We start from the raw sequence: 27,477 nt of genomic DNA, 5'->3' as shown, positions 1-27,477 counted from the left end.
TATACCTTAATAACAAACTTGTATTCCAGCCATATATGTGAATACAATTCTTAAATTACGAGCCTAGTTGGCTTAGCCACAGAATAAGACAGGAACCTTCCCACTAACCAAGATTGGCTGAGATAATGGATGGGCTGGACATGCCGGGAGATGAGTTTGGATTGGTCTGCCATGTAGCATGCTTCTGTCTATAACGTGAACTGTTCAGTATGTGTTGACAGTCCTTTCTACCGTGACTTTTTGAAAGATATAACGTTAGCCATCGAGAACTACAAAAGTTTTGCTACTTTTCTCAACAACATTGATGGCCTGAATTTAGCAGCCGCTATCGACAAATCAGTTGGAAAAGTGATGTGCTACTCTCTGCACACGCCACGGTCAGCGTGAACCGGAGAGAATTCCTTGACACAACGCTGGCCAAACAAGACGTAGCTACAAACAAAACAGAGTTAAATAGTTCCATTGAACTGTGAAGCGTTAATTCATGTATACGGGTAAGAGTGTAGCTACATTTTCAGATATAAGTTTCTAATTTAGTCAGAAAGACGTTTTCATTGCAAGTTAAAGCGTACTATTAGTTAGCTAGCAAACATTAGCTTGCTGGCTTGCTAGCTAACATTACGTGTATGATCTATGTAGTAATATTATTTCAATCAGAAATCCATTTAAAAGTTAATAACAGAAATGAGGCTAAATATACAGGAACAGAGTCAAAGTGCGTGGGCACAGATTAGTCGAGGTAATTGAGGCAATAAGTACATGTAGGGAGAGTGAAAGTGACTATGCATAGATCATAAACAGAGTAGCAGCAGCATAAGAGCAGGGGGAGGGGGGGACAATGCAAATTGTCTGGGTAGCCATTTGATTAGCTGTTAACGAGTCTTATTGCTCGGGGATAGAAGCTGTTAAGAAGGCTCTTGGGCCTGGACTTGGCGCTCCGGTACCGCTTGCCATGCGGTAGTAGAGAGAACAGTCTATGACTGGGGTGGTTGACAATTTTTAGGGCCTTCCTCTGACACCACCTGTTATAGAGGTCCTGGATGGTAGGAAGCTCTGCCCCAGTGATGTACTGGAACATACGTACTACCCTCTGTAGTGCCTTGCGGTTAGAGGCCAAGCAATTGCCGTACCAGGCAGTGGTGTAACCAGTCAGGATGCTCTCGATGGTGCAGCTGTATAACTTTTTGAGGATCTGAGGAACCAAGCCAAGTCTTTTCAGTCTCCTGAGTGGGAATATGCTTTGTCATGCCCTCTTCACGAGTGTCTTGGTGTGTTTGGACCATGATAGTTTGTTGGTGATGTGGACAGGAACTTGAAGCTCTCAACCTGCTCCACTACAGCCCCGTCGATGAGAATGGGGGCATGCTCGGTCCTCCTTTTCCTGTAGTCCACAATAATCTCCTTTGTCTTGATCATGTTGAGGGAGAGGTTGTTATCCTGGCACCACACGGCCAGGTCTCTGACCTCCTCCCTATAGGCTGTCTCATCGTTGTTGGTGATCAGGCCTACCACTGTTGTGTCGTCAGCAAATGTAATGGTGTTGGAGTCATGCCACCTGAACATGCAGTCATGAGTGAACAGGGAGTACAGGAGGGGACTGAGCATGCACCCCTGAGGGGCCCCCGTGTTGAGGATCAGCATGGTGGATGTGTTGTTCCCTACCGTTACCACCTGGGGGCGGCCCAGGATCGAGTTGCAGAGGGAGGTGTTTAGTCCCAGGGTCCTTAGCTTAGTGATGAGCTTTGAGGGCACTATGGTGTTGAACGATGAGCTGTCGTCAATGAATAGCATTCTCACATAGGTGTTCCTTTTGTCCAGGTGAGAGAAGGCATTTCTGGGATATGGGTGTTGATGTGAGCCATGACCAGCCTTTCAAGCACTTCATGGCTACAGACGTGAGTGCTATGGGTCAGTAGTCATTTAGGCAGGTTACATTAGTGTTCTTGGGCACAGGGACTATGATGTCTGCTTGAAACATGTTGGTATTACAGACTCAGACAGGGAGAGGTTGAAAATGTCAGTGAAAACAGTTGTCAGTTGGTCAGCGCATGCTCGGAGTACACGTCCTGGTGGCCCTTCGGCCTTTTGAATGTAACCTGTTTAAAGGTCTTACTCATATCGGCTGCGGAGAGCGTGATCACGCAGTTGTCCGGGACAGCTGATACTCTCATGCATGTTTCAGTGTTACTGACATCCGACGAGTGTCGGAGCCGGTGTAGTACAATTCAATCTTAGTCCTGTATTGACGCTTTGCCTGATTGATGGTTCGTCGGAGGGCATAGCGGGATTTCTTATAAGCTTCCGGGTTTGAGTCCCGCTCCTTGAAAGAGGCAGCTCTACCCTTTAGCTCAGTCCGGATGTTGCCTGTAATCCATGGCTTCTGGTTGGGGTATGTACGTACAGTCACTGTGGGGACGACGTCATCGATTCACTGTGGGGACGACGTCATCGATGCACTTATTGATGAAGCCAGCGACTGATGCAGTGTACTCCTCAATGCCATCGGATGAATCCCGGAACATATTCCAGTCTGTGCTAGCAAAACAGTTCTGTAGCTTAGCATTTGCGTTATCTGACCACTTATTTATTGATCGAGTCACTGGTGCTTCCTGCTTTAGTTTTTGCTTGTAAGCTGGAATCAGGAGGATAGAATTATGGAGGGCGAGGGAGAGCTTTGTACGTGTCTCTGTGTGTGGAGTAAAGGTGGTCTCGAGTTTTTTCCCCCTCTGGTTGTACATTTAACATGCTGGTAGAAATGTGGTAAAACGGATTTAAGTTTCCCTGCATTAATGTCCCCGGCCACTAGGAGCGCCGCATCTGGATGAGCATTTTTCCTGTTTGCTTATGGCCGTATACAGCTCATTGAGTGGGGTCTTAGTGCCAGCATCGGTTTGTGGTGGTAAATAGACAGCTATGAAGAATATAGATTTAAACTATCTTGGTAAATAGTGTGGTCTACAGCTTATCATGACACTCTACCTGAGGCGAGCAAAACCTCGAGACTTCCTTAGTATCAGATTTCGTGCACCAGCTGTTGTTTACAAATATACATCGACCGCCACCCCTTGTCTTACCGGAGGTGGCTGTTCTATCTTGCCGATGCAGCGTAAAATCCGCCAGCTGTATGTTATTCATGTCGTCGTTCAGCCACGACTCGGTGAAACATAAGATAATCCAGTTTTTAATGTCCCGATGGTAGGATATTCGTGATCGTAGTTTGTCTAAATCAAATCAATTTTTATTTGTCACATACACATGGTTAGCAGATGTTAATGCGAGTGTAGCGAAATGCTTGTGCTTCTAGTTCCGGCAGTGCAGTAATATCTAACAATTCCCCAACAACTACCTAATAAACACAAATCTAAAGGGGTTAGTGAGAATATGTACATGTAAGTATATGGATGAGCGATGGCCGAGCGGCATAGGCAAGGTGCAATAGATGGTATACAATACAGTATATACATGCGATATGAGTAATGTAAGATATGTAAACATTATTAAAGTGGCATTATTTAGAGTGCATTGTATAAAGTGACTAGTGATCAATTTATTAAAGTGGCCAGTGATTGGGTCTCAATGTAGGCAGCAGCCTCTCTGAGTTAGTGATTGCTTTTTAGCAGTCTGATGGCCTTGACATAGAGACTGAAAAACAGCTTCTCGGTCCCAGCTTTGATGCACCTGTACTGATCTCGTTGTTGGTAATCAAGCCCACTACTACTCGTCTGCAAACTTGATTATTGAGTTGGAGGCGTGCATCCAGTATCCTTAAAGAGGCATCTATTTTGCTATCCAATGATTGTACGTTGGCTAATAGGACTGATGGTAGAGGCAGATTACCCACTCGCTGTTGGGTACTTATTAGGCACCCAGACCTACGTCCCCGATATCTCCGTCTCTTTCTCATGCGAATCACAGGGATGAGGGCCTTGTCGACTGTCTGAAGTAAATCCTTAGCGTCCAACTCATTAAAGAAAAAAAGCTTTACCAGTTTGTGGTGAGTAATCGCTGTCCTGATATCTAGAAGCTCTTTTCGGTCATAAGAGACGGTGGCAGAAACATTATTTACAAAATAAGTTACAAATAACGCAAAAAAACACACAACAGCACAATTGGTTAGGAGACCGTAAAACGGCAGCTATCACCTCCGCCATTATCAGTATCCCTAAAGAGATGGGTGGGGCTAAGGCTTTAGAGGCCGTGAAGTGCGCTGAATGGGTTTAGACAAAGCAGAGCTCTCCAGTTGGTGTACCAATACATTCAAGGGCCATTTTCTCAAAAGTGGGGCTAGAAGTTGATGTACTTTCAAAGTAAAATTACTTTCCCATTGTACCTCAACTGCAGTGTATGATATACAATTTTCTAGCGCTGAGTCTCTACTTTTATCTAATGTAAAAAAAAATAAAAATAAAAAACACCATTTCAAATATTGCTACATAAGACCAAATCGAGGCGGTCGGTCACATATGCCCTCCAAAGCCCTCCCCTGCCCAGTCATTTGAAATCCATAGATTAGGCCCTAATTCATTTCAATTGACGGATTTCCTGATATGAACTGTAACTCAGTAAAATCGTTGAGATTGTTGCATGTTGCGTTTATATTTTGGAGAAAACCTACTAATAAACTCCTCACATTTCCTACACTACACAATCTTCTCGATAAGGAAGGAATGTTGGGAAGTTGGGGGTTTCAAATATTATCCCAATGTATGAGTACAGCGTTTGTTCTATTCACAATAAAATAAAATAAAATAATCTATATTTTCAAAAGCATTTGCATCTCATCTTGTGTTCATATTTCACAACCTCCGTGGATTTAGAGTTGCCTATGTGCAAGTCAAGAACAAAATAATACAATATTTAGGCCGTGGGCACTCAAGCACTATTTGAGAAGGTCCGGTCCCACAAATTTCCTGGGTAGCAAAGGTCTGGGTGGATAAAGTAATTTATCTGTGTATTAACCCTTGTGTGGTGTCCATGTTTTTGTTATTCACCCAATGTTCGCTTGTCTGATGTACCCACAACATTATTGGGTTTTTAAAAACACAGCCATAACAATTTACGTAAAAATACTTAATACTTAGATCAATTACAAGCAATATAGATAGCATACATGGTTAATATTTGCCATTTACCTCTGCTATATCACATTTATCAATAAAAGCGCTATTTTTTTTTTTTTTTAAAGGAAGTGATTTTTGTTTACAAAATCAATTATAATCAAGACATGGGTGGAATAATTCATGTTTATCTTGAACATGATGTGCTGGTTGCTGACGGGCTGGTCCTGGCCGAGGTTCAATCTCATCCTCTTCTTCCAACTCACTGTCAGACCTCAAATTGACAGAGACATGATCATCATATTAGGAAAATTCTTCATCTTCCAAAGTGGAAGGTCCTCTTTCCACACATAATCTCTGCCATCTGAGCAGAGATTATTTTTGCCATACTGATTGATTGTGGTTAGGAGCCACACATGCAAAGCTATTTATTTGTTGTGTCCCTCCCCCAATTTGCACCTGGCTGGGGTAAAGTGTGGGAAAATTCAGATATTTTTTTGAATTTATTTTGTACAATGTATCGAAATAACATTGTGCAGGTTCCCATAAGACATTGTGTAGTTTCACACACTACAAAGGGTAAAGAGTGCGAGAAAAGCGGGAGACAGACAGACAGGTTCTTGGTGCTGTTGAGACAGCAGGCCCGTGGAAGAGGAAAACCGAGTGAAGGCATACAGCAAACCTTTTTGTTTAATTTGTACTTTTTTTACCCACACACACTTGTATTACCCGAGTCCAGTGAACCCTTACACCACATGTGTAATATAAATGTGTAGGGGGGTGCACAGTGTGCAGTCAATGAAAATGTGTTATTTTACATGTTCTTCACAGAAAATGAGCCAAGGCCAATGAGTCTCAGGTTGAAAAAATCGGATCACTTATTTTAGTAAACATTGAAAATGGGTCCCACAGACCTGAACACCACACAAGGGTTAAAGCCCCCATGCAGTCTTTGTAATTGTTTTAATCATCACTGTATGCTTATAATGAAAATTACCCCCCCCCCCCAAAAAAGAATGATTTCTTTCCCTGAGCCACCTTCGGCCCACCATCTTACCCAGATGAACAGTCATTGGTCTATTATAATCAGATCATATTGTGACGTAATGATGTTGGCAAAAAGTTTCATCCTACCTGAAGATGCTAAAATTCCAGGCATTTTTTTCAACTTACACAAAAAGTGCATTACCATCATTCTCACAATTTCAGAGTGTTATTTCGACCTCACAGTGTGGAAATAGCATTAAAAAAACAACAAAATCACATTAATTGCACTGCCCTTTCGACAACCAACCATCTTTTACAATTTCTTTGTTGTAAATGTTTGTGTGCCAAACATGGCAAAATATGAGCTTGTTTTACTTCAATGTTTGTTTACAATGTAAATGTGAACAAACACTGTATAGCCTCCAAACATGGTTCATAGTTTGTTAATCATTTTAATCATGTTTTGAGGCTATACAGGGTTTCTTCACATTTACAATGTTTACAAACATACAAACATTGGAGTATGACAATGAGAGATTTAACTTAAAACTATAACTCTGATATCATGGAAGGTCAGTCAGCTTTATTAGTCTAATGCTATTGTGGGTGCAAAATGGTTGTGTTACAGTTACTGGTAATTTTCCACAGTCACTGGTAATTTTCCCACAGTCACGGGTAATTTTCCACAGTCACGGGTAATTTTCCACAGCTGTCCATTAATCTCTTCATACACCCCACAAAGTAGTGATTCGTTATTCGGCCTTATCTTTGGGGCATTAAAAGCCATCCAGGCTGAATTCTTCTTTAGGGGAGTGATACGATCTTTAGAGCCTATCTTAGACACATAGGCTGTGAGAACTTTAAGGGAGTAGAACTAATTACCCTTTATCTATTTTGTAAGCTTTATAGCTCTTTGTGTAGAGGAAGTATATAACGATCCTCTCCGGCTTTATCCTGAGAGAGTGAGCGTCCTTGCAATTGCTTGAATAAACCTACTATTGCTGATAAATTCGTTCCGCCTGATTCCATGAATTAATATTCCACGCCACGAACAACGGGAGATGCGCAGTCTCGCGGCCTCGTTTGAAATGAGCTAAACGAAATGCAAGCAACAAGTGACTATGTAGATAGCTAACGATACATGATTGTCAGTAATAGTGAATCAATGGAGCTAGCTTTGGCCACTCAGCTAGAGCTAGCTACGCAGCATCTCTTTTAGTTGCCGACTAGCACAAATGTCATGTAGCTAAGTTTCTCTATAGTCCTTTTGTAAAAACTTTGATAACTCTAGGTGACGCAGACTACTATACAGCTTCAGCCCAATCGGCATTGTAAGCTAGCGATAACACTGGATATAATTCACAGCTTACTTATTAGCTTCTAAAACAATGCAACTATCCATGATGTTGATGCTATCCATCTCGTCAGTCAGGCTGGCTGCAATCACTCGCTTAAAAAGCCACATAGTTTAACGCAAATACGCAAATTCGGGAAAATGCAAGGTATGGATTGCAATGTTTTGTTCTTCCTTCTCTCGCGCGCCTTTACTTCTGACAGAGAACAACCAAACTTTGACCAATCAGCGTGGCTTTGAAAGTTGCTAGGTTTCTCATGGGCGTGGTTTTGCACCAAGTTTGGAGTGGATAAAAAGGACACCGAATTGACATGCCTCGCAAAGTTTAGAACTGCCACGAGGATGGTAACAGCCTAGTAATGACTGCTGCCTAGCAACCATCATTATGACGCATCTAATCTCATGAACGTGCATTGCTTAAAACGGATTTAGTAGGGCCCTATAAAATGTATGATGCGTACGGATGGAATCCAGACATTAAACCAACCTTTGAGGTCTGGGAAAGTGTGCACCAGCAAGAGACTGTTTTGACGAACACTGTTCCTGTGACAGCAGAGTTCGCAAAACAAATGCCAAACCGGAATGATGCCAATAATCCTGATATTGTTCTGCCAGCTAGGCCTAGACTACTTTGTAGTTAACATTAAATTGAAGCTTCTGGGATAGCCTTTCCATCTACCAGAATATGTTATCATTAGCTAGCAGAACCGCTAAACGCTACACAAAGTGTCCTGGATAGGCTACGTGAGCTAGGCTACACATTCCCATGGCCTGCCGTTGCTTCTTCAATTGCCGAAAATACAAATCACTAATGCATTCTATTCATGGTCCAAACACACCACGACAGTCGTGAAGAGGTCACGACTAGGGCTGTTGCGGTGACCGTATTACTGCCACACCGGCGGTCACGAGTCATGAAGGCAGTCAAATTCCAAATGACCTTTTAGTCACGGTAATTAGGCTTCTCCAAGCGCTGATGCTGCTGCTGGTCATTAGTAGCCTACCAAACTTGCTAACTGCCTGGTACTCAGCACTCTATTGTCCCTCTAATCACTCTGACATCAATGCAAATGTACTCAAAAATCTAATCAAACACTTCATGAGAGTCCATGAGCTCCTGTTGGGCAACATTTCTATGGGCTATGCAATTGCGTGAGAAAACAGAGTGATGGACACTAATACAAATATGAGGATCCCTTCAGCTAGGCCAACTATATTCATTTCTCAACTTTCTTAATATTAAGCACATTGCTTCTCTTTATAACAAGAGTATAGCCTACCTGGCTGGAATGAAAATGAACCACGGGAAAAGCCTCCTCCATTTGCTATTTAAGTGCATTGATGACATGTATTTTTGTCCCCCTGCCTGTTTCGAGACAGGTGCATGATAATGGTCCATTCTAAATCAAAACAAATTTCACACATTTATTATTTCGGTTCAATCCTCGGGCCGACTCTTTTCTCTGTATACATCAATGATGTCGTTCTTGCTGCTGGTGATTCTCTGATCCACCTCTACGCAGACGATACCATTCTGTATACTTCTGGCCCTTCTTTGGACACTGTGTTAACTAACCTCCAGACGAGCTTCAATGCCATACAACTCTCCTTCCGTGGCCTCCAACTGCTCTTAAATGCAAGTAAGACTAAATGCATGCTCTTCAACCGATCGCTGCCGGCACCTGCCCTCCCGTCCAGCATCACTACTCTGGACTGTTCTGACTTAGAATATGTGGACAACTACAAATACCTAGGTGTCTGGTTAGACTGTAAACTCTCCTTCCAGACTCACATTAAGCATCTCCAATCCAAAATTAAATCCAGAATCAGCATCCTATTTCGCAACAAAGCATCCTTAACTCATGCTGCCAAACATACCCTCGTAAAACTGACTATCCTACCAATCCTTGACTTCGACATTGTCATTTACAAAATAGACTCCAACAGTCTACTCAGCAAATTGGATGCAGTCTATCACAGTGGCATCTGTTTTGTCACCAAAGCCCCATATACTACCCACCACTGCAACCTGTTTGCTCTTGTTGGCTGGCCCTCGCTTCATATTCGTTGTCAAACCCACTGGCTCCAGGTCATCTATAAGTATTTGCTAGGTAAAGCCACGCCTTATCTCAGCTCACTGGTCACCATAGCAGCACCCACCCGTGGCACGCGCTCCAGCAGGTATATCTCATTGGTCACCCCCAAAGCCAATTCCTCCTTTGACCGCCTTTCCTTCCAGTTCTCTGCTGCCAATGACTGGAACAAACTACAAAAAAAGAATCTCTGAAGCTGGAGACTCATCTCCCTCACTAACTTTAAGCACCAGCTGTCAGAGCAGCTCACATATCACTGCACATAGCCCATCTGTACAGAGCCCATTCAAGTACCTCATCCCCATACTGTTATTTATTTTGCTCCTTTGCACCCCAGTATCTCTACTTGCACATTCATCTTCTGCACATCTATCACTCCAGTGTTTAATTGCTATATTGTAATTATTTTGCCACCATGGCCTATTTATTGACTTACCTCCCTAATCTTACCTCATTTGCACACACTATATAGACTTTTTCTTTTTTTTATTGACTGTATGTTTGTTTATTCCATCTGTAACTCTGTGTTGTTGTTTGTGTCGCACTGCTATTGCTTTATCTTGGCCAGGTCGCAGTTGTAAATGAGAACTTGTTCTCAACTAGCCTACCTGGTTAAATAAATGTGAAATATATATATATATATATATTTTTGTATATGTAAACGCAAGATTAAATCAAGAATAATCTGATGGGTGACAATATTAGCCTATCACTTGTGAATGACGCCCAGCATAAAAAAACAATGCTTTTTTTGGCGACTTTTTCTAAATCATAGTCACACACCTCATGTAGCCTAGCCTATAGGCCAATATGTTTTGATAAGGTTTGTATCACAACTAAAGTGGTCAAATAACTTCTTAAAATTAAGCAGATTAATCTGCTTTACAAGGGGGTGTAGAGCCTAACTGGCATACATAAGCAGCGCGCGAGTTTCAAGTTTGGGGAAGATAATTTTCACCATAAAAATGCACCTTTATAATAAAAGCATTACATGCATAATTGCATTTGCGGTCACTTTTGATAATGGTGTTTTCTGCCTCCTACCATGTGCTCATGGCTGCGCTTATAATGTTAAGAAATAGCCTAATAGTTTATCAACATTTTAAGCTAAACGTTCTGATCTGTTGCGTCAGCCACATTGCATTAAAAAGGATTTTTGATACTAGCGGTTGTATTCATTTGAGATCTATGAGATTTGAGATCTATCGCATCCCACAAGCATCCATGTTTGGAATATTTATTTCTCGCACAGAATAGAATAGGTTGACTTTTGTACTATGGGGGATAGTAGATTGACATAGGCTAGTGCTTTTGCTGTTCGTTAGGCCTACTCATCGTGTTGGCTGATGGAAAAGTAAAATGTGGACAAATACATGCCCCCCTTTATCCACCGTATTTAAAAAGTGAGAAATAGGGAAAGTGTGTGATATTCCTTTCACCTCTATAGTGGCATCCATCTTAAGCCAGGCCCAGCTCCAGCTACACTTCATCCCTGAATCCACTTGTTTAACAAGCAACGCCTCATTTTCACCAAATTCTCTGAAATTCTGAAAATGATTGCCGGGGTCAAGTAAGCAACTAACTTGTTATAACTTGAGGAACGGCAAGGAGTCGGATACCAGTTAATACTGTAACGACCCTGGCTTCATAAGCGCGGAAATGAACTCTGCCGCACGAGCATGCTTTTGCGGCACAGTCGATAGCACGCCGGACCTCGGGCTAGAAGGTCGAGGGTTCGAGACCTACTCCCTGCTGTTTCATTACAATACTATAGCGAATTGGTTAGCTAGCTAACGTTAGCCATCTGACTTTATTAGCCAGCTAATTTTCACACCATGAACTCAATTATTTGATCAGATAAGTTGGCTAATGTTGCTCAACATTTCTCTGGCTAGCTGTGAATTTGATCCAGCTAGCAAGACACTTAACAATGCTAATACTTGTTCCACCACACTTTCTCTCTCACCTCAAACTATACAAATGCCAGTGGTTTTTCAGTTACAGCTCATGAAGTACACTTCATCACCTTCTCACCCCGTGGTCAGGCTTTTCGCCTAACGTTACCTCGTCGTTATCATTCAGGGACGACATGCTGTAACTGACAAGCTGCCTTTCCAGAGGGCGCGCTGATGCTGTAACTGTTCAATTGGTTGTCTCTTCTTTCTTCAGTCTCATGCTGCGCTGCATTCTGTTATGTGAACGATTGGCTGAGCCTTGGATACAGCCAGTATAACTCCAAATGCGCATCACTCTTTCGCTTACAGCCAGTAGTGAACCAACCCCCCCACCCCCCCTCCCAAACTTCCCATCAGATCTACACGAATCACGTAGGTCACCTATTTTGGATTCAAAACAGCGAATTTCGCCGAAAGGTGACTACTTTGCATCCCTGTACAGAGGGTAGTGTGTACGGCCCAGTATATCACTGGAGTCAAGCTTCCTGTCGTCCAGGACCTATATACTAGGCGGTGTCAGAGGAAGGCCCAAAAAATTGTCAAAGACTCCAGTCACCCAAGGTCATAGACTGTTCTCTCTGCTACCACACAGCAAGCGGTACCGGAGCGCCATGTCTAGGTCTAAAACAGCTTCTACCCCCAAGCCATAAGACTGCTGAACAATTAATCAAATGCATCCTACCCCCCCCCTTTGTTTTTACACTGCTGCTACTCGCTGTTTATTAGTCACTTTACCCCTACCTACATATACAAATCATGTACAAATTATTTCGACTAACCTGTACCCCCACACATTGACTCAGTACCGGTACCCCCTGTATATAGCCTCGTTATTGTTATTTTATTGTGTTCATTTTATTTTTCACTTTAGTTTATTTAGTAAATATTTCCTTAACTCTATTTCTTGAACTGCATTATTGGTTAAGGCTTGTAAGTAAGCATTGTTGTATTCGGCGCATGTGACAAATAATATTTTATGTCTTGTGCGAATTAATAGAGATTGTTGAATTCCCTTTTAACCCTTTAACTTCTTATGGCTGGGGGCGCTATTTTCACGTTCGGATGAAAAGCGTGCCCAGAGTAAACTTCCTGCTACTCAGGCCCAGAAGCTAAGATATGCATATTATTAGTAGATTTGAATAGAAAACATGCATAAGTTTCTAAAACTGTTTGAATGATGTCTGTAAGTATTACAGAACTCATTTGGCAGGCAAAAACCTGAGGAAAAATCCAACCAGGAAGTGGGAAATCTGAGTTTTGTACGTTTTCAAGTCTTTGCCTATCCAAGATCAAGTGTAAATTTGGTCCGATTGCACTTCCTAAGGCTTCCACTAGATGTCAGTCTTTAGAACTTACAGGCTTCTACTGTGAAAAGGGAGCGAATAAGAGCTGTTTGACTATGAGGTCTGGCAGAATGCCATGAGCTAAGACATGCGCGCGGCCGTGAGAGCGAGCTGCGTTCCTTTTCATTTCTAAAGACAAAGGAATTGTCAGTTTGAAACATTATTGAAGATTTATGATAAAAACTGATTCTATAAAGATTGATTCTATACATCGTTTGACATGTTTCTACGAACTGTAATATAACTTTTTTGACTTTTCGTCTGAACTAAGTGCCTGCGCCTCGTGAATTTGGATTTGTGAACTAAACACGTGAACAAAAAGGAGGTATTTGGACATAAATTATGGACTTTATGGAACTTTATGGAACAAATCAATCATTTATTGTCGAACTGGGATCCCTGGGAGTGCATTCTAAAGTTTTTTTGAAACTGCATTAAGGAGAAGTCTATCTTTAATTCTGTGAATAACACTTGTATCTTTTATCAATGTTTATTTTGAGTATTTCTGGGATTTCTGTGGCTATCTGCAAAATCACCGGATGTTTTGGAATCAAAACTTTACTGCACGTAACGCGTCAATGTAAACTTGAGATTTCTGGATATAAATATGCACATTATCGAACAAAACATACATGTATTGTGTAACATGATGTCATCTGATGAAGCTCAAAGGTTAGTGATTAATTTTATCTATATTTCTGCTTTTTGTGACTTCTATCTTTGGCTGGAAAAATGGCTGTGTGTTTTTTTGACTTGGCTCATAATCATATGTTGTGCTTTCGCTGTAAAGCCTTTTTGAAATCGGACACGATGGGTAGATTAACAAGAAGTGTATCTTTCATTTGCTGTATTGGACTTGTTAATGTGTGAAAGTTACATATTTCTAAGAAATATTTTTGAATTTGAGCGGAATGTTGTCGAGGGGTTCCGCTAGCGGAACGCCTGCGCTAGAAAGGTTAAGCAGCTTCTTGATATGCCACACCTGTCAGGTGGATGGATTGTCTTGGCAATGGAGAAATGCTCACTAACAGATGTAAACAACTTTGTGCACAAAATTTGAGAGGATCCTTTTGTGAGTATGGAACATTTCTGGGATCTTTTATTTCAGCTCATGAAAAATGGGACCAACACTTTACATGTTGCGTTTATATTTTTGTTCAGTATAGTTCATATAGTTTTGAAACCGAAATGTACTTTGAGGGTAGTATTCAATATTTTGTGTAGTTTAGAAAATGCCATCAGAGGGCATCTGAGTTCAACAGGTTAATACATCGCCCACTTTAATAAAATACTTCTAGAGAGCTGAAGCAAGAACACACACTTTCTTTGGGAAATGTACCGTTACTAGTTTAGTGATATTTATCTTACCTTAGGCCAGTAGTACAGCATCTACCATGAGCCCATATTTACTTTGCAGGCTGACTAGCATCTACAGAGATGCAATGTTCCATAAATTGAATGACCAAATCATGAGAACATTATTTTTGCTATAACCTTGCAATTTTTCTGTATATCTTTTTTCGTTTGCTGTCTACAATTCCATTTTATCTCCTAGCATGCTAGTAGATACCCATAGAGACCCAGTCATTACTAACTATTACTTTTGCCCGTTAGTATTGGCTCACGAAACTACCTCGAACTTCTTTCACACTGGACACAGACATACAATTGGTATCCACAAGTTCATCTGACTTCATGGAAGTAGATAAAGGGCCTCATTGCCAACATATGGAATTGTTTTAAGAAGGATAATTTATCTTTTGATTTTTAGAACCCCTTGGGGGTCACTAAACTACTTCCACTCATTTTTTAAACTGGGGTTGGTCTCTGGATGGGAGACCAAATGCTGCTGGAAGTGGTGTCGGAGGGCCAGTACGAGGCACTCTTTCCTCTGGTCTAAAAAAATATCCCAATGCCCCAGGGCAGTTATTGGGAACGTTAAACGGGTGTCATGACTCTCTGTTGTCACTAAAGATCATATGGCACTTATTGTAGGGGTGTTAAAGTCGGTGTCTTGGCTAAATTCCCAATCTGGCCCTCATACCATCACGGCCACCTAATCATCCCCAGCTTGCAATTGGCTCATTCATCTCTCCCCTGCAACTATTCCCCAAGTTGTTGCTATAAATGAGAACACATTCTCAGTCAACTTACCTGGTAAAATAAGGGTTACATAAATAAAGTCTGATAAACACAGCTGTAGATTGGCCACCTTCCACCGCAGATGCAGAAGGTCGCCATTGGCGAATGCGGTGCAAAAAATGTATCTCAGTTTAAACAGACAGATTTTTATGGATTTGTTTTTGTATTATGCTAATTCAATTTACGCAGGTGTGCAGACATCAATTCTAGGTTTTTTTTCAACAGTAAATAAACTTTGTATGGCTGTATTTGTTTTCCATGAAGTGTGTAGTACGTTGTGTAGAACAGTTAAATAGGTTAAGTGTTCCAACAAAATGTGAAGACTGTGCAGGGGTTCTCAGCACCGTATGAGGACGGAAGCTTGGTGGACAGGGCTGTCACCCCACAAATGAGGCCGGTGCAATGGTGCCAAGGTTCTCCTTACCTGTAAGTTGGTGAGCTGCTGTTGTTGATGGGCCAGGGTCTGTTTGACCAGCACACTCTTAATGCTCTGCTCCATGGCATACTTCTTCGCCTGCAGAGAAGAGGTTGACATTTTCAACATCACACTAGTGACATGATACCAGAAATGTGACCTTTGATACCAATACTAGCCTGCACACTTAGTACAAGAATACTTTATAGTCTACACCGCAACGAGAAAATACCTCAGAGAAACTGGACTGTTACTGTATTAAACAAATGTAGCCAACTCTCCATCTGGAGAGCTACTGGGGTGCAAGGCTATTTTCCCAGCCATGCTCAACACACTCAGCTCATCAGGGTCCTGTTGAGTATCTTATCAGTAGAATCTGGTGTGTTAGTGCAGGTCAAATATTGTCAAAATTACATTTAGTAATCGAATCACATTCAAATATCAATTTGTTTGCCACATTGGTCTATGAAAAAAAACTCTCCAGGTTTGTCTCTCATTGGGTGTTGTCATAACTCTCCTATGACGATCTGAAGGATCAGGTTACAGTGGGTCCGCTCCATAGCGTGCTCTCTCTCGTAGAGGGGGGAGAGCGGGAAGTCGGCTGTTTTACGGCGGTCGTAAAATACGCTGCCTCTATGCTCTGTGGTGTTTGAGATTGGAATGTAAACTGTGGAACACAGAGAGACACTTGGACAATTAAACGTTTGAATAATTAAACAAGATTTCTATTTTTGAGAATGTGGGAATTGTCCGTGGGTATTTTAAGAACAATCCTGTCAAAGTTGTTTCATTTGGTGACCTCCTGAAAGACAGGAAATCCACATTACTGTATCTCTGTGTACACTTTTCAATTATCAGATTTCTATCTAGATGTTGGATAAAATGAATGAGTAAATATGAAACTATTTGTGAAAAGATGTAATGTGATGTGTGCATTCTAAATGAGAATTGTTATTTTTAAAAAGGTTTTAACCAAGTAAATGGCCACGTGGGCATAGACTTGGTCAGCATCATGGAATGCCCCCTTCTTCCAGAGTATAAAACCCACTTCCTACAAAATGTACAGAAGGAGCAAATCTTAGACAAGGCCTTTTCAGTCTGCAGCTGGAAATGTACGTAACCTAGGACGAAGAATACCGACAACCGCCGAAACATCTATTCTATGCGACAACATGGGTACGCCTGACGTATGCATTTGGAACAAAACTTTTCTTGTCGACTCTCTCCAGCAGATAGACTGGCGACCACAGAAAGACGTAAATTCGTAAATTGCAATTTGTTTTCGAATGAGCGGCTGTTCATATTCAAAGTATTAGCAATTTCTATGAGTGTAGTTATCAGCTATGAGTTTCCCACTCTTGAGCGGTCCCCACCCCCTTTCCTTTGTCTACCTAGACGTCATATCGGTTTCGTCCACTAGGGACTTTTTCTTTGTATCATGTAGTAACCCTCATGTATGAACTAATTGTGTGTGTTTATGCAATTCTGTGATTTATTTATTTACTAATTAACTTAATCATTGAACCAATTTGTATATCGCTGATTCATGATTTAGGCTAGGGTTCGTGCAGATATTCAAGGGTTTGCGACATTCAGTAATGAGACTGATGAGGTAATAATAGTACATTAATACAAGACTGTACTCGATAGGATATGAAAATATCTGAAGAGTTATATTCAGGAATTGAAACTCTAAACATTCCCGTGGTGCCCTGACTTCCAAGTTAATTCAAGTTACATGATTTGTTTAATTGTGAAATTAAATTACTCAGACTTGATTTGATAAGATAGTCTTCACATTTAATGATAGTCAACGACACGACATAATGATGCTCCCGTGCGAGGAATCTAAGATAGAATGAAGCATTTATTTTGATTCAGCCTATATAAAATTGGAAAGCAGATTACATTACACACCCAGATTATATTATACTACATGGAAGTTGTAGACAGGGTTTGTTGACATGTGTTGACATTTGAACAATACAAGGAGGTTCCCTCCGTCTTGTTTCTCTGACATAGTCAGTGTAGGGTTAAGCTTACATTTCTATTGCTAATTATAGATATCTGACAAATAGACGTGTTGGGCCAAAGTGCTATTTCTGTCTCTCGTGTTCAGAAGCGGGTAGACTCGGTCATTATTAATTTCAAGAGCGAGGACATAGGGCCAGCCGATTGAAATTTGAGGTCATATTACCCTGACCAAGCGATAATTCTCTTTCCCTCACATTTTCAGAAGCGTGAGGAGACCACGGTGTATTTCGTTGTTTTCTGCGCATTCCGGTTAAAACATCGCAAAAATAGCGCCGTAAAGGGTTTGAACGGAAGACGTTATAAGTAAAACTATTCCCTTGTTTAAGGGGATCCTATGTTATGCTTGAAAGTGTAAAAAGTAGGATTATCTTGCACGAGATGCTACAGCTAACAAAGGGAGAGCAACCATTTTGTTTTTCCTGTGTCACGTTGAAATTCTTCTGTCTTGGGCGACGGAAGTCCCACCCTTTGTACTTCCATTTTATTTCAGCTTTCTGCGATCAGTGACCCCTGGGCGTGAAGAAACACCAGAATTTTAAAAAAATATTTATTTGTGACATCCAACGTGTATCACGTTTATATCAAGTGGTTACTTATGATATCCAGCCAATCTCAACGGATTGGATATTGTTGTCTCATTTCAGTTAACTAAGAGGTAAAATTGCCAGACTTACCTTTTTCAAATGGACATTTTAAATTATATCCAAAATGATTGGTTTCTACAAATGAGACAATTTAAACTTTTCCACATTAACCTTGATACAGCTACACTTTCAGGTTAATTAAAGTTTAATTCCCCAATAACCTATACAGGTTTGATTCATTAACATTGATTAATCAGTAAAATGTGTTTTTGCTAAGCTTGGAAGTCCCACCTTCGCGGGAGTCCCATGTGGCTTCGGCCTTAGGGATATGTGAACAGGGTGGTGAATGTACCCTAACATTTAAACTACTGGTTACACTTATGATAACCCCGCCAATCTCAATTGATTGGATATCATGGTCTCATTCAATTTAATAAATTAAATTGTCGAACATACTTTTTCAGGTTCTTCCAATTAAATGAGAAATTTTAAACTTTCCCATATTAACCCAGACCAGGTATTCACAAAATGGGGTGCACGCAATGCCGTCAGGGGTACGCCAAATAAAAATGTGATTCACATTTAACACACCAAAAAAATCTCTACACATTTTCAAAGTCCATTTATATTTTCCAATGGGGCTATACATTTGAGTGAGTTTGTCGCCTGAGTAGCCTCATTTCACTGCCCAAAAGAAAAATAAACCATCTAGTGTTCAACGAAATAACTAATTAACATCCAATCACATTAACCGTTACTCTCTCGCGGGAATTCTACTACCGGTTCGTATGTAGCTGCTGCTCATGTTGGTATCTGTACTGATGGCGCAAAAGCCATGACAGGGAGACATAGTGGAGGGGTAATGCGCATGCAAGCAGTTGCTCCCGACGCCACTTGGGTACACTGCAGCATCCACCGAGAGGCTCTTGCTGCCAAGGGACAGCTTGAAAGACGTTTTGAACACAAACAAAGTTAACCATTTTCACTGTAAAGCAAGGCCCCTGATCTCTCGTGTATTTTCTGCATTATGCAATGATATGGGCAGGGACCATACTTTTACAACATATAGAGGTGCGCTGGTTATCAGGGGGCAAAGTATTGACACGTTTTCTTAAAATTGAGAGATGAGCTTAAAGTTTTCTTTACAGAACATCCTTTTCAGAACGAGTTTCTCACATGACTGGCCCATCTGGGTGATGTTTTTTCTCGCCTGAATGATCTGAATCTAGGATTACAGGGACTCTCCGCAACTATATTCAATGTGCGGGACAAAACTGAGGCAATGATTAAGAAGTTGGAGCTCTTCTCTGTCTGCATTAAAAAGGACAACACACAGGTCTTTCCATCATTGTATGATTTTTTGTGTGCAAATGAACTCAAGCTTACAGGCAATGTCAAATGTGATATTGCGAAGCACCTGAGTAAGCAAGTACACATCTACTTTCCCGAAACAGACGACACAAACAACTGGATTCGTTATCTCTTTCATGCCCTGCCTAATGTCCACTTGCCAATATTTGAACAAGAGAGCCTCATCGAAATTGCGACAAGAGGTCCTGTGAAAATTGTATTTAATCAGAAGCTACTGCCAAATTTCTGGATAGGGCTGCGCTCAGAGTATCCTGCCTCGGCAAATCGCATTGTTAAGACACTGATGCCATTTGCAACCACGTACCTATGTGAGAGTGGATTCTCGGCCCACACTAGCGTGAAAACTAAATACAGGCACAGACTGTGTGGAAAATGATTTAAGACTGAGACTCTCTCCAATACAACCCAACATTGCAGAGTTATGTGCATCCTTTCAAGCACACCCTTCTCATTAACCTTTGGTGAGTAATTAACAATTTTTGATGAACAAATAAGGTTTTATATGTAAGATGGCTAAATAAAGAACAAAACTATTGATTCATATTTGTGCCCTGGTCCTATAAGAGCTCTTTGTCACTTCCCACGAGCCGTGTTGTGACAAAAACTCACATTTATTAAACATAAGAATGAGTGTATCATATAGTGTGTGTGGCAGGCTTATGATGATGGCAAAAACAAGATTTGAGAGTGCTCTGACCCTGGTGCTAGAGGGGGTACGCAGCTGGAGGTTGAATGTTTGAAGGGATACGGGACTATAATAGTTTGGGAATCACTGGACTAGAGTAATGATGTGTATCATGAGCAATTTGTGCATATCAGTTGAGGTTATTCAGTAGCACTTGGAAACGAAACATCGTTGCCAACTATTCAGATTGGAGAGTTACAATGTTGTCATCACTAGGCAGCCAACTACCTATAGTAGGAAACAGTTGTATCAATAAGCCACGTATAATCACACGACTCGAGTCACGACCCCACAATAGTTCAAATTACAATAAACATAACATTTATTAACACCATTCAGTAGAACTGTGAAAAGACATTATTTGAGCTTTGGAAACAAGTGCTTTCATAATGGCATGAAGCGGGCCTCGTTTCACAGGAGCATTGTAAAATAAGCTCTCTCTCAATGAACCAGCCGTAACTAATTGTGTTAATGTACATATCGAATTTGATTGTCCAACATCAGTTTTATAGTTTGTTCATTTTGTGGCCACCTAGAGTGTCCTCTTTCCACTGCTGTGGTGCTGAATCACAATGGGAATGGGGAGTGGGACCGGCCGGCCCGGTCATGGCTAGAAGGGATCCAGCCAGACAGGAAAAGGAAGAGAGGCCCAATTCGGCAAAAAAATCTGTCTCTCTCCAGCAGGTGGAGTTTTTGCTTTGTTTCGACCACAAAACAAGGAGTTTTTGCATGGAGGTCTATGAATGTCGAATCTGATCAACAACAAAAAAATGTCTGGCTAAATTTGCTACTTGAGGTTTATTTGATCTAATAAAAGTTTCATAATGCTTAAGTTGTTACTGATATTAGTAGGACACGTGACATCCCGGCAACTTTGGGAAAAAAACGTTATATCGGAGTTGTCTCGAGATGGCTATTGATAGGAATGGATTTCTGAACTTTAAATGTTATTAATCATTAGTTGTAATAGAGACCTGAGTGGTGCCGTAGTCTTGGGTCTACACCAGAGGTTAATGGGTATCTGTAGGAAGAAGGTATATGGTGGGTGCAACTAAGCTTGAAATGTACTGAGTGTAGGGAAAGCGATCACATGTGGCAGGCATTGATGAGGGGAGAGAGCCATGGATTCGTGATGAAGGGGGTTGAGGACAGGTCAGGTCACGTTAAGGGAGAAGAAAAGTGTATTACCGTATCACTTTGTTTAGCGAGAAGAAGGAGACCACCCAAAGTGGGTTACATATATAACAACTATTCTAACCATGTCTTTGTCTAATGCAGCTGTATTGACCCTCAGGGAAGAATAAACTTGACTTGAGCTTTCATAGTGTCCGTTGAGTTTTTACTCTGGGAATTAGAACCTAACACTACGCATATTCATTGCATGACGCTAGCAGAATAGCTTCTCTCTCCATTGAATACAGGCAGTTGAAGTCAACAACCCTTATCGAATATTCAAAAAAGAATTACAATAATGAGATGTATCCACCAATCCAAAGAAAGGAAAGGCGGGAGGTAGACAGCACTCTGTGCCGCTTTGTGGACAATGACTCCCATTGTTAGGGCGCAGAGGCATGTATAATTGTCAGTGTGTGCATAATCTTTTATCCATCTTTTGTCAAACTAACATCAAAAGTTGCATTTAGCATTTTTTTTGCAATTTTGCTAACCCTAACCTTAACCTAATTATCCTAACCTACTAGGAAAAGTCAAATTTGACAAAAGCTGAATCCCTTCTAATCGTGACCGGCTAGACAGCCATGTTTTGTTAGTTATTGGCCTAATTAAAATGTTCATGCCTAGGCTAAATTACATTAGAGGGACCTAGGTTGTATTTGAAAACAGCTGTGTTATGTTATTTATTAACACATTTCATACAAATAGTCTATAGGACAGGTCGTTAGCAAATTACATTATACAAATATTATATTTTGAAGTTGTTTTATTACCGTGCAGGCGGCATATTCTAGGCTAAAAGTTTATTTTTATTTTTTATTATATTAATTTGAGATTTATAGCAGGGATGAAGACGCAACAGGCAATGTTTTGCTTTTCAATAAAAACCTGTCATGCTGGTATAAGAACATCGTTTTACTTTATTTTATTAGAACTTCACAGGCTAATTTCTATTCTGATAAGATAAATGACAATAATCTAAATGTGATTTTGAGCACAGTGGGTGGACGCCCTAATGCGGTACACACCCAACGCATCTGGATGTCCGGTAAATTAAAATCTTGCCGGTCACGTTGTCCGGCGCCAGATTTTGCTAACGGAAACCCTGATGTGGATATCTTTGGTTTGTCGCTTTGATGTTGATAGGCTGGGCTAAGATGTTAAGTCAATGAGTCAAATATATATATATTTTATTTACTGTGCTCTGAACAGAAATTGTAAGTAATGTCATACAATGTGTGACACTGATCACCATCAATTGAGCTATTCACTTAAGCAATTCACTTGACAACTGCACAAAAGCATTAAGCATGACTTTTTGTAATGATAGCCCCAGGTCTCCTAAATAAGATGTATAATTGATGGTTCATATAACATATTTGTAAGGGAAATAATGTCACGTCGAGGTCAGACCTCATTTTCCCATTATTGTTATCATGAAATAGTCTACCATCCAAAAGATGTTGTCATGTTAAACTACAGACTATTTTCCTGCTTTTATATAGGGCACTGTCATTAAAGCACACTCTCTCCTCTATCTTTCTTCCCCATTTCAGTTCAATCCAATTAACAACAAAAATATGTGAGGAGTGACTGCCCCACTCCTCCAGCAGAACAAAAGAATACTGCAGTCTGTGACTATAGCATGTCTGCACTGTTGGCCTGTCGCTTTAGTGAAAATCTCTTGAATAAAACCGTTCTAGGGGGCCTTACCTTCTGCAGTGCCTCCTGCTGCTCAGGGGTGAGAGGCGGCAGGCCGAGCTTTGAGGCGGTGCTCTGTCCATTCTCCATCATCAGAGCCTCGCCTCCCTGCAGGCACACAAGTGTATGGTTATGATGACAGGGAGGAAACACCCACTACAAATCTCTGCCGGAAACACCCAAATCAAATCTCTGCAAATCTCTACTCAGAAAAGACAAGACCAAGATAGTTGAACTAACATGTACAAACAAGCTAACTATGTATAACCAACCCCTACCCCCAAACTCAAATATGATCCGAGACTCCAAGTAGAAGGCTCAATAATGAATGCAGTTAACTTACAAGTTCTAATTATATCCACTATCTCCTACTGTGCTGGTTTTGTAACAATAGAATGCAAATTAAGCCTTTTGCACCATTTATCATACATGACCTAGGTTTGAGAGACAAGTAGCCGTTTCTCAAATATGCAGGTACAATTGAGAAGATGTGCCTATTTTGAGCTTGCTCTGAAACCAACCGTGCTCATCATTACACTGTGGTGGTAAAATGACACACAGGAACAGTAACATATTTGATATACAAAAATAGAGACAATTTAGATAAACCTGCACTGTGGTTTTCTAACGGTATAAATTCAGACTAAAATATGACTCATTTTTGGTTCAGACATTTAGTGTAGTCTAAGAATAACAGGATTAAAGAAAACATGATGTTAACAAAATATAACAATGTCTTCCAAAAGAAGAAGCGTGGCCACTTCTTTCAATAGCCAATGTGGGGGACTGAGTGCCATCTCCCCAATAAGTGTGCATAATTCTACAGTGCGTGCCATGAATTTGGGTCCCCCTATTGACGACTACACAGAAGAAAAACTAACTTGGCATTTATGAACTCCAGAGGGATGCACCAAAATGAGCAGTGAGACGATGCACACTCGACGTCCCAACTCACACTCAATATTCCAAAATTCAAAAGCCATTCGCGAGCATCGTCTCTCGCAACCTGTCTTGTGCATGACTCACTCGCTACGAAACACGGGCACTGGGGAAAACACAGACGCATAATCTGACAGACAGTGAGAAAGTTGTAAAAACAAAACGACATCTCCAATTCCGCACAAAATATGTGCAAGTACAGTGCATTCAGGAAAGTATTCAGACCCCTTGACTTCATCCACATTTTGTTTAGTTACAGCCTTATTCTAAAATGGATTAAATTTTTAAAAAATTATCAAATATAAAACACAATACCCCATAATGAATTGTCTACGAACAATTAATTCGACGTCATGACTTGGTTTTTGCTCTGACATGCACTGTCAAGTGTCAACTGAGGGACCTTATATAGACAGGTGTGTGCCTTTCCAAATCATGTCCAATCAATTGAATTTAGCACAGGTGGACTCCAATCAAGTTGTAGAAACATCAAGGATGCTCAAGAAATGTATTACAAATGTATTACAAATAAAAAAACTGAAATATCTTATTTACATAAGTGTTAAGACCCTTTGCCATGAGACCCGAAATTGAGCTCAGGTGCATCCTGTTTCCATTGATCATCCTTGTGATGTTTCTACAACTTGTTTGGAGTCCACCTGTGGTAAATTAAATTGATTGGACATGATTTAGAAAGGCACACACCTGTCTATATAAGGTCCCACAGTTGACAGTGCACGTCAGAGCAAAAACCAAGCCAAGTGGTCAAAGGAATTGTCCGTAGAGCTCAGAGTCAGAATTGTGTTGAGGCACAGATCTGGAGAATGGTACCAAAACATTCCTGCAGCATTGAAGGTCCCCAAGAACACATGGAAGTTTGGAACCACCAAGTCTCTTCCTTGAGCTGGCTACCTGGCCAGACTGAGCAAATGGGGGAGATGGGTCTTGGTCAGGGAGGTGACCAAAAACCCGATAGTCACTATGACAGAGCGCCAGAAGTCGTCTATGGGGATGGGAGAACCTTCCAGAAGGAAAACCACCTCTGCAGCACTCCACCAATCAGGCCTTTATGGTAGAGTGGCCACTCCTCAGTAACAGGCACATGAAAGCCCGCTTGGAGTTTGCCAAAAGGCACCCAAAGACTCTCAGACCATGAGAAACAAGATTCTCTGGTCTGATGAAACCAAGAATGAACTCTTGACACCAAGTGTCACATCTGTAGAGAACCTGGCACCATCCATACGGTGAAGCATGGTGGTGGCATCATCATGCTGTGGGGCTGTTTTTCAGCGGCAGGAACTGGGAGACTAGTCAGGATCGAGGGAAAGATGAACGGAGCAAAGTACAGAGAGATCCTTGATGAAAACCTGCTCCAGAGCGCCCTGGACCTCAGACTGGGGCAAAGGTTCACCTTCCAACAGGACAATGACCCTAAGCACACAGGCAACAACGCAGGAGTGGCTTCGGGACAAGTTTCTGAATGTCTGGACTTGAACCCGATCAAACATCTCTGGAGACCTGAAAATAGCTGTGCAGCAATGCTCCCCATCCAACCTGACAGTGCTTGAGAGGATCTGCAGAAAAGAATTGGAGAAACTCCCCAAATACAGGTGTGCCAAGCTTGTAGCGTCATACCCAAGACTCAAGGCTGTAATCGCTGCCAAAGGTGCTTCAACACAGTACTGAGTAAAGAGTCTGAATACTTTTGTAAATGTCATATTTCATATTTCTAAAAACCTGTTTTTGCTTTGTCATTATGGGGTATTGTGTGAAGATTGATGAGGGGGAAAAAACGATTTAATACATTTTAGAATAAGGCTGTAACATAACAAAACGTGGAAAAAGTCATACACTGTATTTCGGTCATCGGTGATTTCATCAGCTGATTTAGTTTGCTGTAGCCTGCTTGCCGCTAGCTAGCTTCACTGACAAACACAGGGATGTAATGTTAGCTAGCTAGCCAAGGTTGGGCACTGCACTGACAAAAAACGTGTAGCTTATCACTTATTTACGACAGCAAGGCTCCACAGTCTGCGAACCTTTTACTCAGATATGCGCCTAAATATTTAGCTGTGCGACCTCGAAGTTTTATTAAGAAGAACCATTGCGCCTATTTTTTGAAATTCTATCTTTAATACCTCAAATATTTTTCGTTGTGCTACTATATTTCTTTGTGTGCGCCTACAACTTTGGCGCACACGTGCTCTTTGTGAAAAAGGGTAATAGAGCCCTGGATAGTTTGACAGCTTGTTGAAGAAGTTGTAGACACGTTCCCAGCATGTTTCCAAAGCACCAATCGCTACTTTGTAATATTGGGTCAGCTAAAACAATGGTTCCCAACCAGGCATACTATGACCACTTTGGGGTACCTGGCCTATCAACAGGGTGTACTTGAGAAGACTCATGAGACCATAGATGCTGGGGGACTCAGGGCAGAGAAAATTTCACTTGGTGGTGCAGTAAACGAAAAAGGTTGGGAACCACTGAGTGAAAAGCACAGCAGCAGACTCGATAGGAGCAGAGCAGGCTGTTCGCGTCAGTCGCTTGCCTTTCTCTGCCATTTTTCCAACTTAATGACGTACGGCGCACTCTATAGCCGTGGCAAATAATGTATCATTTCTACCCTGCTAGAGCTACCCCAGTCAACTGCAAGTGCTGTTATTGTGAAGTGGAAACATCTAGGAGCAACAGAGGCTCAGCCGCGAAGTGGTAGGCCACACAAGCTCACAGAACGGGAGCACCGAGTGCTGAAGCGTGTAAAAATCGTCTGTCCTCAGTTGCAACGCTCACTACCAAGTTCCAAACTGCCTATGGAAGCAATGTCAGCACAAGAACTGTTAGTCGGGAGCTTCATGAAATGGTATTCGATGGCCGAGCAGCCACACACAAGTCTAAGATCACCATGCACAATGCCAAGTGTCGGCTGGACTCTGAAGCAGTGGAAACACGTTCTCTGTAGTGATGAATCATGCTTCACCATATGTCAGTCCAACGGACAAATCCAGGTTTGGCAGATGCCAGGATACTTTCATACTTTCCCCAATCCATAGTGCCAACTGTAAAGTTTGGTGGAGAAGATAAAATGGTCTGGGGCTGTTTTTCATGGTCCCTAAGTTCCAGTGAAGAAAATGTGTACTGTTTTGTACTGTTGATTTTGCCACACACACTGAGGAACACATTAATAATTTTCTTTCTCAAAATGGCACAGATAATTCTGGGCGGTCTCTCTATAAAAGTTGCTGACCACACACCAATACATGGATTTGAGAGTCAAACTAACAGCCAACCCTTGTCAGTGTTAATATCCTATGCCAGGTCATGATTCGTTGAAGTCCAAAAATTGAAAAAGTGGTTTGCTCCCATTTCCGTATTGGCAGCTTCCCGAAATCAACATCCAACATTCCAAAATATAGATAGCAGCCTTCTACAAATCCTCATCTAACCAACCTATATAGATTATTCCAAGTTTCTGTGCTGTCTTTGTATAATGTTATTTTAAACAGCGCATACAACTAAGGTGACCACATTTAAAATACCCAAATACGGGACAAAGGGATGATTTTGCAGGACAGTGTAGCCTTCATGAATAAAACATTTTGGCAGCACCAACATGATAACCTTTCCGTATTGGTAACCCCCTTGAA

At 41.3% G+C, this 27,477-nt stretch overlaps 1 protein-coding gene across 1 annotated transcript in view; it reads right to left on the bottom strand.

Moving 5' to 3' along the window:
- puf60a (poly-U binding splicing factor a) overlaps positions 1-27,477 on the bottom strand; it is a 71,069-nt gene that overhangs the window by 38,577 nt on the left and 5,015 nt on the right. Inside the window, exons 2-3 of the mRNA XM_039003660.1 lie at positions 22,907-23,002; positions 15,356-15,445 (exon numbers count right to left, since the gene is read on the bottom strand). Of these exons, the coding sequence (XP_038859588.1) occupies positions 15,356-15,445; positions 22,907-23,002 (186 nt within the window). The remainder of the gene's footprint in view (positions 1-15,355; positions 15,446-22,906; positions 23,003-27,477) is intronic.

This window comes from Salvelinus namaycush, chromosome 11 (genome assembly GCF_016432855.1).
Source record: "Salvelinus namaycush isolate Seneca chromosome 11, SaNama_1.0, whole genome shotgun sequence".
Classification (NCBI taxonomy): domain Eukaryota; kingdom Metazoa; phylum Chordata; class Actinopteri; order Salmoniformes; family Salmonidae; genus Salvelinus; species Salvelinus namaycush.
This window is presented reverse-complemented; position numbering and strand designations above follow the sequence as displayed.